Source organism: Lacerta agilis, chromosome 10, assembly GCF_009819535.1.
Source record: "Lacerta agilis isolate rLacAgi1 chromosome 10, rLacAgi1.pri, whole genome shotgun sequence".
NCBI classification, from domain to species: Eukaryota; Metazoa; Chordata; class Lepidosauria; order Squamata; family Lacertidae; genus Lacerta; species Lacerta agilis.
Genome location: NC_046321.1, coordinates 4,362,329 through 4,377,049, shown reverse-complemented (window position 1 = coordinate 4,377,049; position 14,721 = coordinate 4,362,329). Strand labels below are relative to the sequence as shown.

Sequence of the window (14,721 nt, the reverse complement as noted above, 5' to 3'; positions counted from 1 at the left end):
GTCTCCAGCTGTTTTTGAACTACAGTTCCCATCATCCCTGACCACTGGACCTGCTAGCTAGGGATGATGGGAATTGTAGTCCAAGAACAGCTGGAGATCCAAGTTTGAGAAACCCTGCTCTATAAGATCTCTTTTTTAAAAAATCAAGTTTGGGATTTGCGGGCTAGAGTGTGTGGCTGTCTAGGGCTCTGATTCTTGGGGGGGCACTGTAGGTCCACTGAGTCTCTGCAACCTCTCTTTTTGTGGCTGCCAAAGATGTGGTTGCACCTCCCTTTGGTGTGTCTGGAAGCAGCTGGCGTCTCAACCCCAACCACCATGTTTCCTTAAAGAAAGATGGCAGCCTGAGCTGGAGAAATGGGTACATGGGGTGGATAAGAGGGCAGATCTATTCAGCGTGAACTAATTTACATGAATCTCGGGCTTGGACATGTGAACCACAACAATGGGTATGCCATGGGATCATCAGCCACAGGGGTGCTATATGGGTGTCAGAGAGCCTAGCCTTGTCTTATTGCACCTTGGGCATCTCTGTACAATTGGGATGTTGTCTGCCTGCATAGTTTCTAAAATATCTTGGAACACGGGTAAGTGATGTGTCATGCATGAAACCTCCCCTTTCTTGGAGGCTCTAGAAACTGCATCCTTAATGCAAAAGGATACACTTGTGTGCAGAGAGTTTGGGTCTTGGGTTATAACCTTGCAGTGGCTGCTGAGCAGAGATGCTCTGAGAGCACTTCCCAAAAGTAGAAGCATGCCACAAACTCTGGTGCTTCTTGTCCTTGCATCTAGGACAGAGGCTTGTGCTTCGTGTGAGCCTGGCTCTGCGACAGCATTGACTCCATCAGGGACTCAAGTTCATGCCTGGACCTTGCTTTCTGGCTAAAACAAAATAATAAAAATAAAAAATTCCTTCCAGCAGCACCTTAGAGACCAACTAAGTTTGTTCTTGTTATGAGCTTTCGTGTGCATGCACACTTCTTCAGATACGAGGGTTTATCTGTGATTAGAGCTGCCTTCAGACCCAGAAGGAAACAGTGGGTTGTATCCAACAAAATAATACCATTAGTACAAGGGTTTCTCTTTGTGCAATTTTCCTTCCCTCTCCTCTTGCTCCAAATCTGCTCCCGAGGGTTGGAGGAACCCCCAGAACAGATTCAGGGAAAGGAAAAGAGGGAGAAGTTATTTTGTGCAACCAGAGGTCCTTGCTGCATATTGGTTTCCCCCCATTTTGTTGAAAAGGAATTTTTAGGGAACTTCAGAATGAAAATTCCTAATATCCGTCTTTGTTAACTGCACAATTCCTGTTACTTTTGCATAGGCTCGTACCATTGCATAGGCTCGTACCATTAGTACAAGGGTTTCTCTTTGTGCAATTTTCCTTCCCTCTCCTCTTGCTCCAAATCTGCTCCCGAGGGTTGGAGGAACCCCCAGAACAGATTCAGGGAAAGGAAAAGAGGGAGAAGTTATTTTGTGCAACCAGAGGTCCTTGCTGCATATTGGTTTCCCCCCATTTTGTTGAAAAGGAATTTTTAGGGAACTTCAGAATGAAAATTCCTAATATCCGTCTTTGTTAACTGCACAATTCCTGTTACTTTTGCATAGGCTCGTATCTTTAACGAGACCCCCATAAATCCAAGAAGATGCCTGCATATACTTACCAAGATCCTTTACTTGCTGAACCAGGTAAGTGCAGCTGCTTTTGTGCAATTGAGTTGCAACCTTTGGCTAATGAGGAAGCATGAGTTGAGGCGGGACTATAAGTTAGTGTTAGGCCACCTGCTTTGCATGCAGAAGATCCTAAGTCCAGTCCTTGGCACCTCCAGGTAGGGTTGAGAGAAACCCCTCCTGAAACCTTGAAGAACCACTGCTAGTCAGTGTAGACCAGGCATAGGCAACCTTCGGCTCTCCAGATGTTTTGGCCTACAACTCCCATGATCCCTAGCTAACAAGACCAGTGGTCAGGGATGGTGGGAATTGTAGTCCAAAACATCTGGAGAGCCGAAGGTTGCCTATGCCTGGTGTAGACAGTACTGAACTAGATGGGCCAGTGATCTGACTTGATATAAGGAAGCTTCTTCCTGTGCTGGGGATTGAACCTTCTGTGGCTTAGGTTTAGGGTGATAAAGTGAAAGGAACTGCCACCACCCACGTAGTATGGCCCTAGGAACACCAAAAGCCAGCAAATGCTTAAATGTTACTATTGTTCCCCCCACCGTGTTCCGGCAGATGGCTATACAAGCATGTTTAGCATCAGCAAATGGGGTGGATTAATTCATTCAAAAAAAAGAGACACAACAGCAGTTTAAAAAACTAACAAACGCTTCCCTTCTGTTAGATTCTATTTTAGATAATTAATTTCTTATAAGTATTTGATACCCACTCTTCTGTCCCAAGGACTCCCTGACAGGCTGTATTTTCTTTCAGAGCCCAAAAGGTTATAGTGGATTGGTGCTCCCTTTTTTGTCACAGGAAGAAGACCCAGGCCCAGGGGAGCCATAGCTTAGTGGCAGAGCACCCTGCCTGGAACCTCCAGATAGGGTCGGGAATGTCCCCTGTCTGAAACTGGAGAGTTACTTCCTCTTAGTGTGGGTAATGTTGCAAGTAGATGGACCGAGAGTTTGACTTGGCTTAAGACAGCTTCCTCTCTTCCTTATGGAGGCAGAGAGCCTAGCATTCCCAGAGCTGATCCCAGACATTTCTTGGACACTGTGCAGTGGCTGTTCCTCCATTCTCCTTGAACTGTCAATACAGTGGTACCCTGGGTTGTGTACGTAATTGGTTCCGGGTTACAGTTTGTAACCCGAAAAGTACACAACCCAAACAAGCGCACGAAAAACCCGGAAGTAGTGCTTTGTGCATGCACAAACGTGTATGCGCGAACTGCGCAGAACGCTTCTGCGCATTGCGCGCACTCCGGGTTGCGCTTCCAGGTTACCGGAGTTCGTAACCCAAAAAGTACGTAACCCGGAGCATATGTAACCCGAGGTACAACTACGCTTTTTGTTGATTTAAAGTTTGTACCGCTTGATATAGTAATGATCGCTTAAGCAGTTCACATGAGAACAATAAAAAACACGAACCAGAACATTTAACAACATTTCCTAAAAACTAAGTAAACAGAAAACAGCACTGTATATCGCAAATAAAACTGCACGGTTCATAAAACAAATTTGCTAATTAAGAAGAGTTCGGAAAGGCTAATGGGTGGTGGATGGGGAGGCCAAGGCTGAGGCTTCCCTGAATTGGCAGATGAGAATCAGGGTCACGTGGCAGAGAATCCCACTCAAGAGAGCATGCCAGGCATTAGATTGTCCTGGGATCACCTGTGATAAGCATGGCTGGAAGTGATCTCTGGAGCTAAAAGCAGGTCTTAGTAGAACATTGTCAGCTTTTCATATACGCTGGCTTAATTTTTGTCACATATTAATTCGTTTCTCTCTAGGGTGAACATTTTGGAACAACAGAAGCCACAGAGGCCTTCTTTGCAATGACAAGATTGTTTCAGTCAAATGATGTAAGTTTCCAATACTCCAGGAAAGGGGTTTCCCCTCTGCCTGTGTCTCTGGTTGCTTGATGGGCTATGGAGGATTAAGGAAAAAAATATTGTATGGGATGCAAAGCAGCTTCACGACAGAACATTTCTGAATTTTGCACAAAAATGTAAAAGGCAGCAGTACAGATTAGGTGGTGGTGGGAATTTGCTTCTTTTTTTCTTGTACTGGGATCCAATGTAGATCCTTTGGGACCAGTGTTAACGTGGTTCCAGTGGCTGCTCCCAGTCACCAGTCTAGCTGCCGCTTTCTGGATTAGCTGTAGTTTCCGAGTCACCTTCAAAGGTAGCCCCACGTAGAGCACATTGCAGTAGTCCAAGCAGGAGATAACCAGCACGTAAACCACTCCAGTGAGACAGTGCGTAGGCAGGCAGGATCACAGCCTGCGTACCAGTTGGAGCTGATAGACAGCTGCCCTTGACACAGAATTAACCTGCACCTCCCTGGACAGCTGTGAGTCCAAAATGCCCCCCCCCGGCTGGTCCTTCATGGACACAGTTACCCCATTCAGAACCAGGGAGTCCCTCACACCTGCCTGCCCTCTGTCCCCCAGAAAGAGTACTTCTGTCTTGTCAGGATTCAACCCCAATCTGTTAGCTGCCATCCATCCTCCAAGCGCCTCCAGACACTCACACAGGACATTCACCACCTTCACTGGTTCTGATTTAAACGAGAGGTAGAGCTGGGTATTCTCATAGCTTTGATGAAAGTTGGTGTTCCCATGGCTAACTTCCTGGGGGATGACAGTTACTGTTATCTTGCTCTTTCCACAGCAAACATTAAGGAGAATGTGTTACCTTACCATCAAAGAGATGGCTAACATTTCGGAGGATGTCATCATTGTCACTAGCAGGTATTGATGTTCTTGTTTCAATGAGTGGTGACTCTCGAGTCTTTACGCAAGCATTTGGTTGGGTGTTGAGGATCTGGCTCCAGTCAGTAAGACTTATGTCCCTCCTATCATGTTATGGTGTGAACTCTGTTTTGCCACCCCTAACCACCGTTTCACACACCATGCAAAAGTGGACTTGCCTTTGCCACTGAGTGCCTCTTATGTTTGCTTCCTGATGAGTTGACTGACTAGTACAATATATGCCAAAGACGGTCCCTCCAGACATTGAGGGACTCTTAATCCCATCAGCCCCACCTAGCATGGCCAGAGATAATGGGAGTTGTACTACAAGAACATCTGGAATGGTGCAGGTTTCACTTCCCTGATATTTGAAATTGCATCATGGTCAAATGTAGACTTTACATTTTTACATGTGCACTTACATCCGCAGAGGGGTGTATCTAAAAATATAGGTGAACATAAGCTGCTGTAGGGGTAGGAAGTGTCTCACATTTAAACTGACCAGCTAGTGCCAGACAAAAGTGTGGTTGCCCCATTTTGTACCAATTGAAGCCTCCAGGCTGTCTTCAAGGGCTGCCCCAGAACTGAAGCCAAGTCCACTTGTTTTCTACAAAAGGTCTGTGTTAACAGAAGTTTGCCTTAACTCTTCTAGCCTGACCAAAGACATGACTGGGAAAGAGGATGTGTACCGAGGCCCTGCCATCAGAGCCCTTTGTAGAATCACAGATGTAAGTATTGAATTTTTCAGTCATGAAAAGGGGTCTTGCTGTACCCATTTTTAATGCCAAGTGTTATCTTTCTAACATGCCCAGAATGATTTCCCCTGATCCCTGTCCTCCAAGCTATTCTTTCCCCAGTGACCACATGTAGTCACTGTAAGCATTTGTTTAAGTTTAGTACTGTCTGTTTTCCAGCAAATGGGTTGGAGTCAAATAATAATGTTGATGAGCTTTCATTGGCTGTTCCACTCCCCCTACAGCCGTGTACAGACAGTGGCAGGAGCAGTTGCTCATTTAGAGCTCAGTTTTATGAATGGGATACTAACGGGTTGTCTCACCCACACGAATATCTGTACATACTAAGCTTGGCACATTAGCCTGTGTTGCCTACGCAACATAGTACTTCAGTGTACTGAAATTTGCTTTTTAAGGAATGTTTTTCCTAAACGTTAAAACTTATTAAAACCAGCCAGATTGGTGAGGTATAAATACAGTCATACCTCGGGTTGTGTTCGCTGCGGATTGCTTTCGCTACAGGATATGAATGTGCCGAACCCAGAAGTACCAGAACAGGTTACTTCCGGGTTTGCCGCTTCGTGCATGCACAGAAGCAGTGAATTGCAACCCATGCAGATGCGGTGCTGCGTGTTACAGACGCTGCGGGTTGCGAATGCGCCTCCCGCACGGATCACGTTCACAACCCGAGCGTCCACTGTAATAAGTTGTTGTTGTTACCACCACCTGCTGTTATTTTTAAACAATAAATGGTAAGAAAGGGTTAGGGGGTGTTTCAGGAAGAATGGTGGGAGGTTATGAAAAGAGTGATGGAAGAAAGTGCAGAGTCCAGAATCTTGACCTATTGAACGCTGGAGCTCTTTGCAGACACTGTTTCCTAGCATGAGGACTAGAAGCTTTTATTTTAAAACGGAAAGTGAGCTAGATAGGAATCGATACCAGGTATCAGGTTCCGCCTGAACTTGGAGAACAGAAGCAATCCCAAGAAGATAACATTCTCTGTGTTGGTATCTCTGGCGTCTCTGTGTGGTTGGTACCTCTTGTTCTCTCCCTCTCTCTGGATTCCCAGGGCACCATGCTGCAGGCCATTGAGAGGTACATGAAGCAAGCCATTGTGGACAAAGTCCCCAGTGTCTCCAGTTCAGCGCTGGTGTCCTCCTTAGTAAGTGAAGGAATCTCTTTGCTGTCACCTGCTTGGATTAATTACATTCAGGGACTGGGCAGACCTGAGCAGCTCAGACTTGTCAATATCTTGGCCAGGCCACCACCTTCATCTTTCTTTACTGTCTTGGCCATGTTGCACACGGTCTTTTGCTTTCTGGGTCCTTTCTGCCCTGTCCCAATTTTGCAGCAAAATGCTTTGCTGGGAACCACCGACATTCTCAATGCCTGGCTGGGATTCCTGCCACCGTCCCCCTCCCTTGCTCCGGCAGTAATTCCAATTCTCCCTTGGTGTCCCAGCTTTGCAGGATTTTAAAAAACGAGAAAAGCAAACCCCGAAAGAAGATGTTGCCGACTAGTTGCTAAAGCTCCTTCTCCACAGTTTACATACGAAGCTGCCTTATACCGAGTCAGGCCCTTGGTCCATCTAGCTCAGTTCTTTCTACACTGACTGGCAGCACCTCTCCAGGGTTTCAGGCGGAGGACCTTCCCAGGCCTGCCTGGAGATGCCAGGAATTGAACCTCGGACCATCTGCATGCAAAGCAGATGCTCTACTGCTGAGCTACAGCTCTGGCTTTCCCTAATACTGGGTGCCTATAATTGCCCTGGTGTCTGTGAAGCCTCTGAACTGGCCCCATATTATTATTAATAATAATTTTATTATTTATACCCTGCCCATATGGCTGGGTTGCACCAGCCACTCTGGGCGGCTTCCAACATATATAAAAACATAATTTCCTGTACAGGGTTGCCTTCAGCTGTCTTCTAAAAGTTGTGTAGTTCTTTATCTCCTTGACACCTGATGGGAGGGTGCCACTGCTGAGAAGGCTGTCTGCCTCTCCACCCTCCCCATAAAGGTGAAAACGGAACTTGGAAGAGGGACGCTTTTCCCCACTTCCTCTTTCAGCTCTATGTGCTTTTTGAAGGTCTGGTGCATCCCCTGCTTTTGGGGCGGCAGCAGGCAAGTGACCTGCTCCAGAAAAGCTTGTCCTTCTGATCTCTTCAGCCACAGTAATATGCTACTTGGTTTAAATTACCTGCTAAACAGGTTGGTACCCGCTAAACTTGGTTGGTAGATGTGCCAAGACAGGAGCAGGGCTAGTATTATTGATTCTCGGCCATTATTTCCAGCACATGATGAAGATCAACTATGATGTGGTCAAACGGTGGATCAATGAAGCCCAGGAAGCTGCTTCTAGTGACAACATCATGGTGCAGGTATGAGGCTCCCACCTTCCTTGAATACATGCTTTTAGCACTGCAGGTGGCTTGAATTGGCTTTGTGCAGTTGTAATACATGATGCGGTTAAATAACAGAAACACTCCCTCCCCACCCCCCCACTTCCAGAGGAGTCTTTGTGTCAGTCTGCTGCAGCAAGTACGGTCGTATCTTGGTTTTCGAAAGCCTTTTTTTACTCTGACGTTTTGGCTTCCGAACGCCGCAAACCCGGAAGTGACTGTTGCGGTTTGCGAACTATTTATGGAAGCTGAACATCCAACAGGGCTTCTGCGGCTTCCGATTGGCTTCAGGAGCTTCCTGCAGCCAATCAGAAGCCGCGTTTTGGTTTCCGAACATTTTGGAAGTCAAACGGACTTCCGCAACAGATTCCAGGGTATGACTGTATTCCTGTGGCACCTTAAAGATTATAACACATTTTATTGTGGCATAAGCTTTTGTGGATTGAGCCTATTTTTTTTATTTAAGTACTTCAGAGAAGCTTCATTTGAAAAAGCAATCATATTTCGTTATATTTAGCACAGTGTTTTTCAACCTTTTTTGGGCAAGGGCACACTTGTTTTATGAAAAAAATCACGAGGCACACCACCATTAGAAAATGTTAAAAAATTTAACTCTGTGCCTATATTGACTATATATAAAGTAATTCTCTTGAATAGGAATCAAATAAACACAATTTTTCCCACGGCACACCAGGCAACATCTCGCGGCACACTAGTGTGCCACGGAACAGTGGTTGAAAAACACTGATTTAACACAACAGTAATCATGGATTTATTTGCTTTCTCTCTCCCCCAATTATTTTCCCCCTGACCTGCCAGTACCATGCCTTAGGGCTGCTCTACCACCTTCGGAAGAATGACCGCCTCGGTGTTTCCAAGATGCTGAATAAATTCACTAAATCTGGGTTGAAATCCCAGTTTGCGTACTGCATGCTGATTCGGATTGCCAGCCGGCTTCTGAAAGAGTCTGAGGAGGGGTAAGCGTGTTTGTTTGTCAGGGCTTTTAGCGGAACAGCCGTGCTCAATTCCTGCAGCACCATAAAGACGCAAATAGAGTTCATTTCAGACTTTCTCTCTATGGCTTCAAGGTCCTCAGGAGATATTGAAGCTGCTAGGTAGTGTTGTGCTCAGGGCTGCATGTGAGGGCACGGCAACCTGGGATTGTAGCTGCAATTTCGGAGAGCAGCAGCTCTCAATTCTGACAGATCCATAAAGGCAGGTTCCTTTCTCTCTGGCAGGCATGACAACCCGCTGTTTGATTTCATTGAGAGCTGCCTGCGGAACAAACACGAGATGGTCATTTATGAGGCTGCTTCCGCCATCATCCATCTCCCAAACTGTACACCCAGGGAACTGGCACCGGCTGTCTCAGGTGAGCTTCAGGAAGGCATGACCTTCGCCGAGAGCGGTTCCCCCCATCCTGGTGCCCTCAAGATGTTTTGGACTACAACTCCCATCAGCCCCTGCTGATGGGAGTTGTAGTCCCATCAAAACATTGGAAGACCGGGGGAGGCTGATATGGCTGCTGGCCACCATGGGAGAATGAATCTCAGCTTGCTCTCTGCCTAAAGTTTGAAGGGGCTGAGATTGTTGTTCCCTCTGTCCTAGTGCTGGCTGCTGTGGCTTGCGCTCCTGTTCAGGAGTTGCTAGGGACGGACCCTAGGACCTTGGGCGCACAGAGCGGTAAAAGTGCCTGGGATCGTGCCCTCACACGTGACTTCTTTTTCGTTTCAGTGCTCCAGCTCTTCTGTAGTTCTCCCAAGCCTGTCCTGAGATACGCCGCAGTCAGGACCCTCAATAAGGTAAGGGTTTCCAAGGCACCTTGCACATCCTAGGGGTCCTTGTCCGAAACAGGTGGCTTGTCAAACTTCTCCAGTGGGTTTTTACTGTTTTACTCCCCCCTCCCCGCAAGGTGAGAAGGGGACTCCTGTTGGGGCAGTGGGCCTGCTGGTGGTCTTTGTGGGGTGAGCAGCAAAGTCTTGACTCACAAAGCTCCAGGACAGGCCCTGGGTAACTATGCTGCAATTTTAGCTACAACCATACAGTGGCGTGCCGAGGGGGGTTGATGAGGGCAGAGCGCCCCGGGTGCAAGCCTGGGGGGAGGGTGACACTGGGTGCCACCCCCCCCTCCTAAGCCACCACCCTGCACCCCTTCCGTGCGGCGGCGGCAACTTTTAAGGCTGCAGGGCACGAGCAGCAGCATGTGCTGCTGCTGCTCGCGCGCTACAGCCTTAAAAGTTGCCACCGCCACGCCCGGCATCTTAGGCGGACTGCACATGTCCACACATGCGCACTCCACCCTGGATGCTGCACATGCATCATGCTTTTTTTTTTTTAATAAAATTTTATTGGTTTTCCATATAAACAAAAACACAAAAACAATACACAAATACAACATACAACTTTTTTCAAACAAACCTAAACATAAATACATCTATAACAAAACACCTACATCCCTTTACATTTTACAGATAAAAGGAATTCTTGTTCCAAATCTTCTTAAAAAAAGACTTCCCCCGTTTTCCCTCCTTTGCCTTCAATACTAATATACTTTGATAACATCCATTTTTGGCTTTAAAATCCATTATCCATATCCACTTTTATTAAAATATTCCAATAAATTTCTTTACCTTAATAATCATTCAGATATCTTTAGTTCAAAATCATAAAAACTTAACATCTTATAATATCACATAATAATTCTTAAATCAATCTTATAATTCTTCTTATTTAAACTGCTGCTGATAGTCAATCACATATCTCTTCACTAATTCAAAATCCTATAATCTTAACACGCTATCATCAGGGTACCATAGAGCCGTCCTAATTAAATTTCTATCATTTTCACCCTATCCCCCTTCTTACCATTTTCCTACACTCTCCCAAGCTCACCCCCCATTCATCTTTGCATCTCCCTCCATCATCCTTGTTCAGTGTCAGCTCACAATTTAGCGGGGACGACACAACGGGGACCCACGAGACCGCGGTCCACGGGACGCTCTTCCCGTGGCTTTAAGGGGCCCGAGGCGCAGGCTCGGTAACCCCTAAAACCCCTCGGGGAACCGGAGCTCTTCAGCTCCCGTCCGCCATTACCCGGCACCAAACCGGAAGTGCTGCACATGCATCATGCTGTCAGGACGCACGCGCTAGGGAGCAGCATCCCGCCCCTGGGGGGATGCCCCCGCGTTTGCCGCTCTGGGCGGCAAAGCGGCTCCCTACGCCACTGCGACCATAAAGCCAAAATACTATGTAAAATCCAGCAGAGTTTCAAAACAGAACACAGAGGTGTGCAATCAAAACAATTTAAGAATCATAAGAAGCTGGTCTTAGCAGCGGGGGGTCTCATGAGCCACACACCCTCCTATTCACCGGACCCCTGGACTGCTGCCGTACGGTTATTTCATTCAATGAGTTGCTTAGGGTTGCCAACGCTTGACTGCCCTCCCAGGTGGCGATGAAACACCCGTCGGCAGTAACCGCCTGCAATTTGGACCTGGAAAACCTGATCACAGACTCGAACCGCAGCATCGCCACCCTGGCCATCACCACCCTCCTGAAGACGGGGAGCGAGAGCAGCGTGGACAGGCTCATGAAGCAGATCTCGTCCTTTGTGTCCGAGATATCGGACGAGTTTAAGGTGAGGCGGTTTCCCGTCTGCCCTTCGGCCTGCAGAGTTCGTAGGTGGAAGGAGTTCCTAGCTGGCAGGGTGACCTTCGTCTCCCTGGAGTTGGGCAGCGGTCCTGGGCTAGGTGAGAGCAGGAATCGAAGCCTTTCAGAATCTACAACGAGAGAACACTTGTAGTTTGTGAGCCCAGCCAACATTCAGCATTAAACAAAACCAAGGATCGTTTGGGAACAAGAATACAGTGGAACCTCGGAAGCTGAATGCCTCTAAACTCAAAACGTTTCGGCTCCCGAACGATCGGAACGATCTGGTTTTCGAATGATTTTCGGAAGCTGTACGTCCCCCGCAGCTTCTGCGGCTTCGGATTGGCTGCAGGACGCTCCCGCAGCCAATCGGAAGCCGTGCCTTGGAAGTCGAATGGACTTCCGGAACGGATTCCTTTCGACTTCCAAGGTGCGACTGTATTGTTTTTGTTTTATGAAATTATTTCCTGCCATTCGGCCCTCACAAGGCCAAAGTGGCATCAAGGCTGCCCATGGCCTGTAGAGATCTTTGCTGGAATGCAGGTGCTGGTGCCCTTCACTCAAACCTTGTGCTGCTCTTGCCTTAACAGGTGGTGGTGGTCCAAGCCATCAGTGCCCTGTGCCAGAAGTACCCGCGGAAACACAGCGTCATGATGACCTTCCTCTCCAACATGCTCCGGGATGATGTAGGTTGTGTTCAGCATAATGCTCACATTTTTGTGAAATACCGTATATACTCGAGTATAAGTCGACCCAAATATAAGCAGAGGCACCTAATTTCCCTACAAAAATGTGGGAAAGCTTATTGACTCAAGTATAAGCCGGTTCACCTTTGCCACTGTGGTAGAGGAGGAGGAACGAGCAGCCCGAAAGCAGCCCTTTGGGCTGCTCCTTCCTCTTCCTCCTTTGCTGCTGTGGAGCTCACCCCGTCGCGGGGTTTCGAACCGCCATTCTTCTGATCAGCAAGCCCTAGGGCTCTGTGGTTTAACTCACAGCGCAATGTTCCCTTGTGTTATACAGAGAAGGCTGGGATCCTGTCCTGTTTAAGCAGGAGCCAGGGAAAGTGAGCACCTGTGGGGTTTTAATACTTCCTTAACTGATAGGCTTTCTGCCTTCTGGGGTCTAAAGTTTGCATTTATATGAGCAGTTCAGGAATGGAACAAGCTGCCTGGGGAGAGTAAAGAACCACCGTTCTTGTACACTTCTTAAGGAATGGTTGACTCGAGTATAAGCCGAGGGCAGCTTTTAAAGCACAAAAAGTGTGCTGAAAAAACTAGGCTTATACTCAAGTATATACGGTAATAATAATAATAATAATAATTTTTTATTTATACCCCGCCCTTCCCCGCCAAACCGGGCTCAGGGCGGCTAACACCAATAAAATCACAACAAAAACATAAAACAGTTCATTAAAATACAGATTAAAATACAATTTAAAATTACAGTGGTGCCTCGCTAGACGAAAATAATTCGTTCTGCGAGTGCTGTCGTATAGCGAATTTTTCGTCTTGCGAAGCACCAACGAGAGAATAGCGGTTTGACGAAAAAAAGAAAAAAAAAAATCGGAAATTTTTTCGTCTTGCGAGGCAAGCCCATTGAAAAATTCGTCTTGCGAGACAGCCTTCCGCTAGCGAATGCCTTTCGTCTAGCGAGTTTTTCGTCTAGCGAGGCATTCGTCTAGCGGGGTACCACTGTAAATCTAAACTTCAGCCTCATTTTTAAGTAGCCCACCAATCACCCCAAGAGAACGAAACATCGGGGTTAGACTGAAACCAACCGAAAGGCTAGGTGGAACAGCTCCGTCTTGCAGGCCCTGCGGAAAGATGCCAAATCCCGCAGGGCCCTGGTCTCTTGTGCCAGACTGTTCCACCAAGTCGGGGCCAGTACTGAGAAGGCCCTGGCCCTAGTTGAAGCCAACCTAGCTTCCTTGTGGCTCGGGACCTCCAACAAATTATTATTTGAGGACCTTAAGGTCCTACCTGGGACATACCAGGAGAGGTGGTCCCTTAGGTATGAGGGTCCTAAGCCGCAAATACAGTTAATGTATCCATTATATATTTTCATGCAAGCTAAAAGGTTGCTCTTGATGTGAAGTTGCCACAGTGTGACATTGACCCAGCCTTTCCCTGTATCATGGAAACTTTTTTTCCCAAAGAGGCCTCCATGGTCAGATTGGGGGAACGTCACATCCTTGAGACCTCCTGCTTTTGGTATAAGCCTAGGACAGGGGATGGTCGTGGTGAAGATTAATAAGTAGGGCTTGTGGCCAGAGCAAACATACTAGCCTTTGAACGATCTGAAAATCAAGGATGTTTGTTTTAGTCCCTGCAAAGTTTCATTTTTCCTGGTTATCTGTTACACTAGATTATCTGCTGCACAAGCACAAAGGAATTTAGATACTGTTTCACCACAGACAGCTAAAAGTCAAAGAAGCCTCTGTGTGTGTGTGTGTCGATCATTGTTGTTAGCACAGCGGAAACTCAGTATTCGGAGCCTGTGAGTAGCTGACGAAGAAAAATATTCTGTGCTAGGATATAGTAAACCTCAGATCTTTTTCTTTGGGAGCGTGTTCAATGCAGAAATGACGGGTAAACGTTGCATTGTGGCATTTTTACTTGTGATAAATATGATGGTGGGAACTGGGCTTTCAGAGGCCGTTCCAGACCATCCCTCTTCCCAGCCGCTGCCTGTGGCTGGTCACGGTTGGCTCACATACCAGTTTTCCCTGTTCCTGCTTTGGGACTCGTTTCTACGACTTAGAAGACGCCAAACAACACTTGACAAATTTTGGTCACCTCATTGGTTTGGCACATGGACAAAAAATGACAGGAAGTTTTGTTTTGTTTTTAAACCCAATGAATTTAGTTTTGCCTCCTTCTCATTTGTTTTTGTCATTCTTTTTTTAAAAAATCTGAATTCTCTGCCTGTTCGGATAGAGAATTTCTCTGCTCTTTTTGTTTGATTCTGCCCAAGGACCCTCTTGCTTCCATAAAAAAAGCCCATTGGGAACAGCAAGTTGCTGTTGCCCTTGCAAATGCGGGGAATCCCTAGGAGGGTGTGTTCCTCAGTTGATTAAGTGCATTTGGAAATAGGATCTAAGCAGGATGGATGGATGTCTGGGCTAGGCTGGTCTTCCAAGCCCCCTTTGACTCGTGCCTTCCCACCCCCTCCCCAGGGTGGCTTTGAGTACAAGCGAGCCATCGTCGACTGCATCATCAGCATCATCGAGGAGAACCCGGAGAGCAAGGAATCCGGCTTGGCCCACCTCTGCGAGTTCATTGAAGACTGCGAGCACACGGTGCTGGCCACCAAGATCCTCCACTTGCTTGGCAAGGAAGGGCCCAGGACCCCCTCCCCTTCCAAGTACATCCGATTCATTTTCAACAGGGTGGTGCTGGAAAACGAAGCTGTGAGGGCCGGTGAGTTGGCAGGCTCCAGACCTGTCTTTGCTACGTAGCCAAGAAGGGGAAGGGAGCAGGTCTTCCCGGGGGAGGCTGCCGTGAATGGGGCCTTTGGGTCCATCTGGCTTCGTTC

The 14,721-nt window shown here is 47.3% G+C and overlaps 1 protein-coding gene across 2 annotated transcripts in view; it reads left to right on the top strand.

Moving 5' to 3' along the window:
* Window positions 1-14,721, top strand: part of COPG2 (COPI coat complex subunit gamma 2) — a 32,660-nt gene that overhangs the window by 2,332 nt on the left and 15,607 nt on the right. For both annotated transcript variants that reach the window (XM_033161945.1, XM_033161946.1), the window contains exons 3-14: window positions 1,603-1,683; window positions 3,443-3,514; window positions 4,325-4,404; window positions 5,057-5,132; window positions 6,208-6,300; window positions 7,432-7,518; window positions 8,359-8,516; window positions 8,778-8,911; window positions 9,274-9,341; window positions 10,988-11,176; window positions 11,778-11,873; window positions 14,363-14,606. In XM_033161945.1, the coding sequence (XP_033017836.1) occupies window positions 1,603-1,683; window positions 3,443-3,514; window positions 4,325-4,404; window positions 5,057-5,132; window positions 6,208-6,300; window positions 7,432-7,518; window positions 8,359-8,516; window positions 8,778-8,911; window positions 9,274-9,341; window positions 10,988-11,176; window positions 11,778-11,873; window positions 14,363-14,606 (1,378 nt within the window). The remainder of the gene's footprint in view (window positions 1-1,602; window positions 1,684-3,442; window positions 3,515-4,324; window positions 4,405-5,056; window positions 5,133-6,207; window positions 6,301-7,431; window positions 7,519-8,358; window positions 8,517-8,777; window positions 8,912-9,273; window positions 9,342-10,987; window positions 11,177-11,777; window positions 11,874-14,362; window positions 14,607-14,721) is intronic.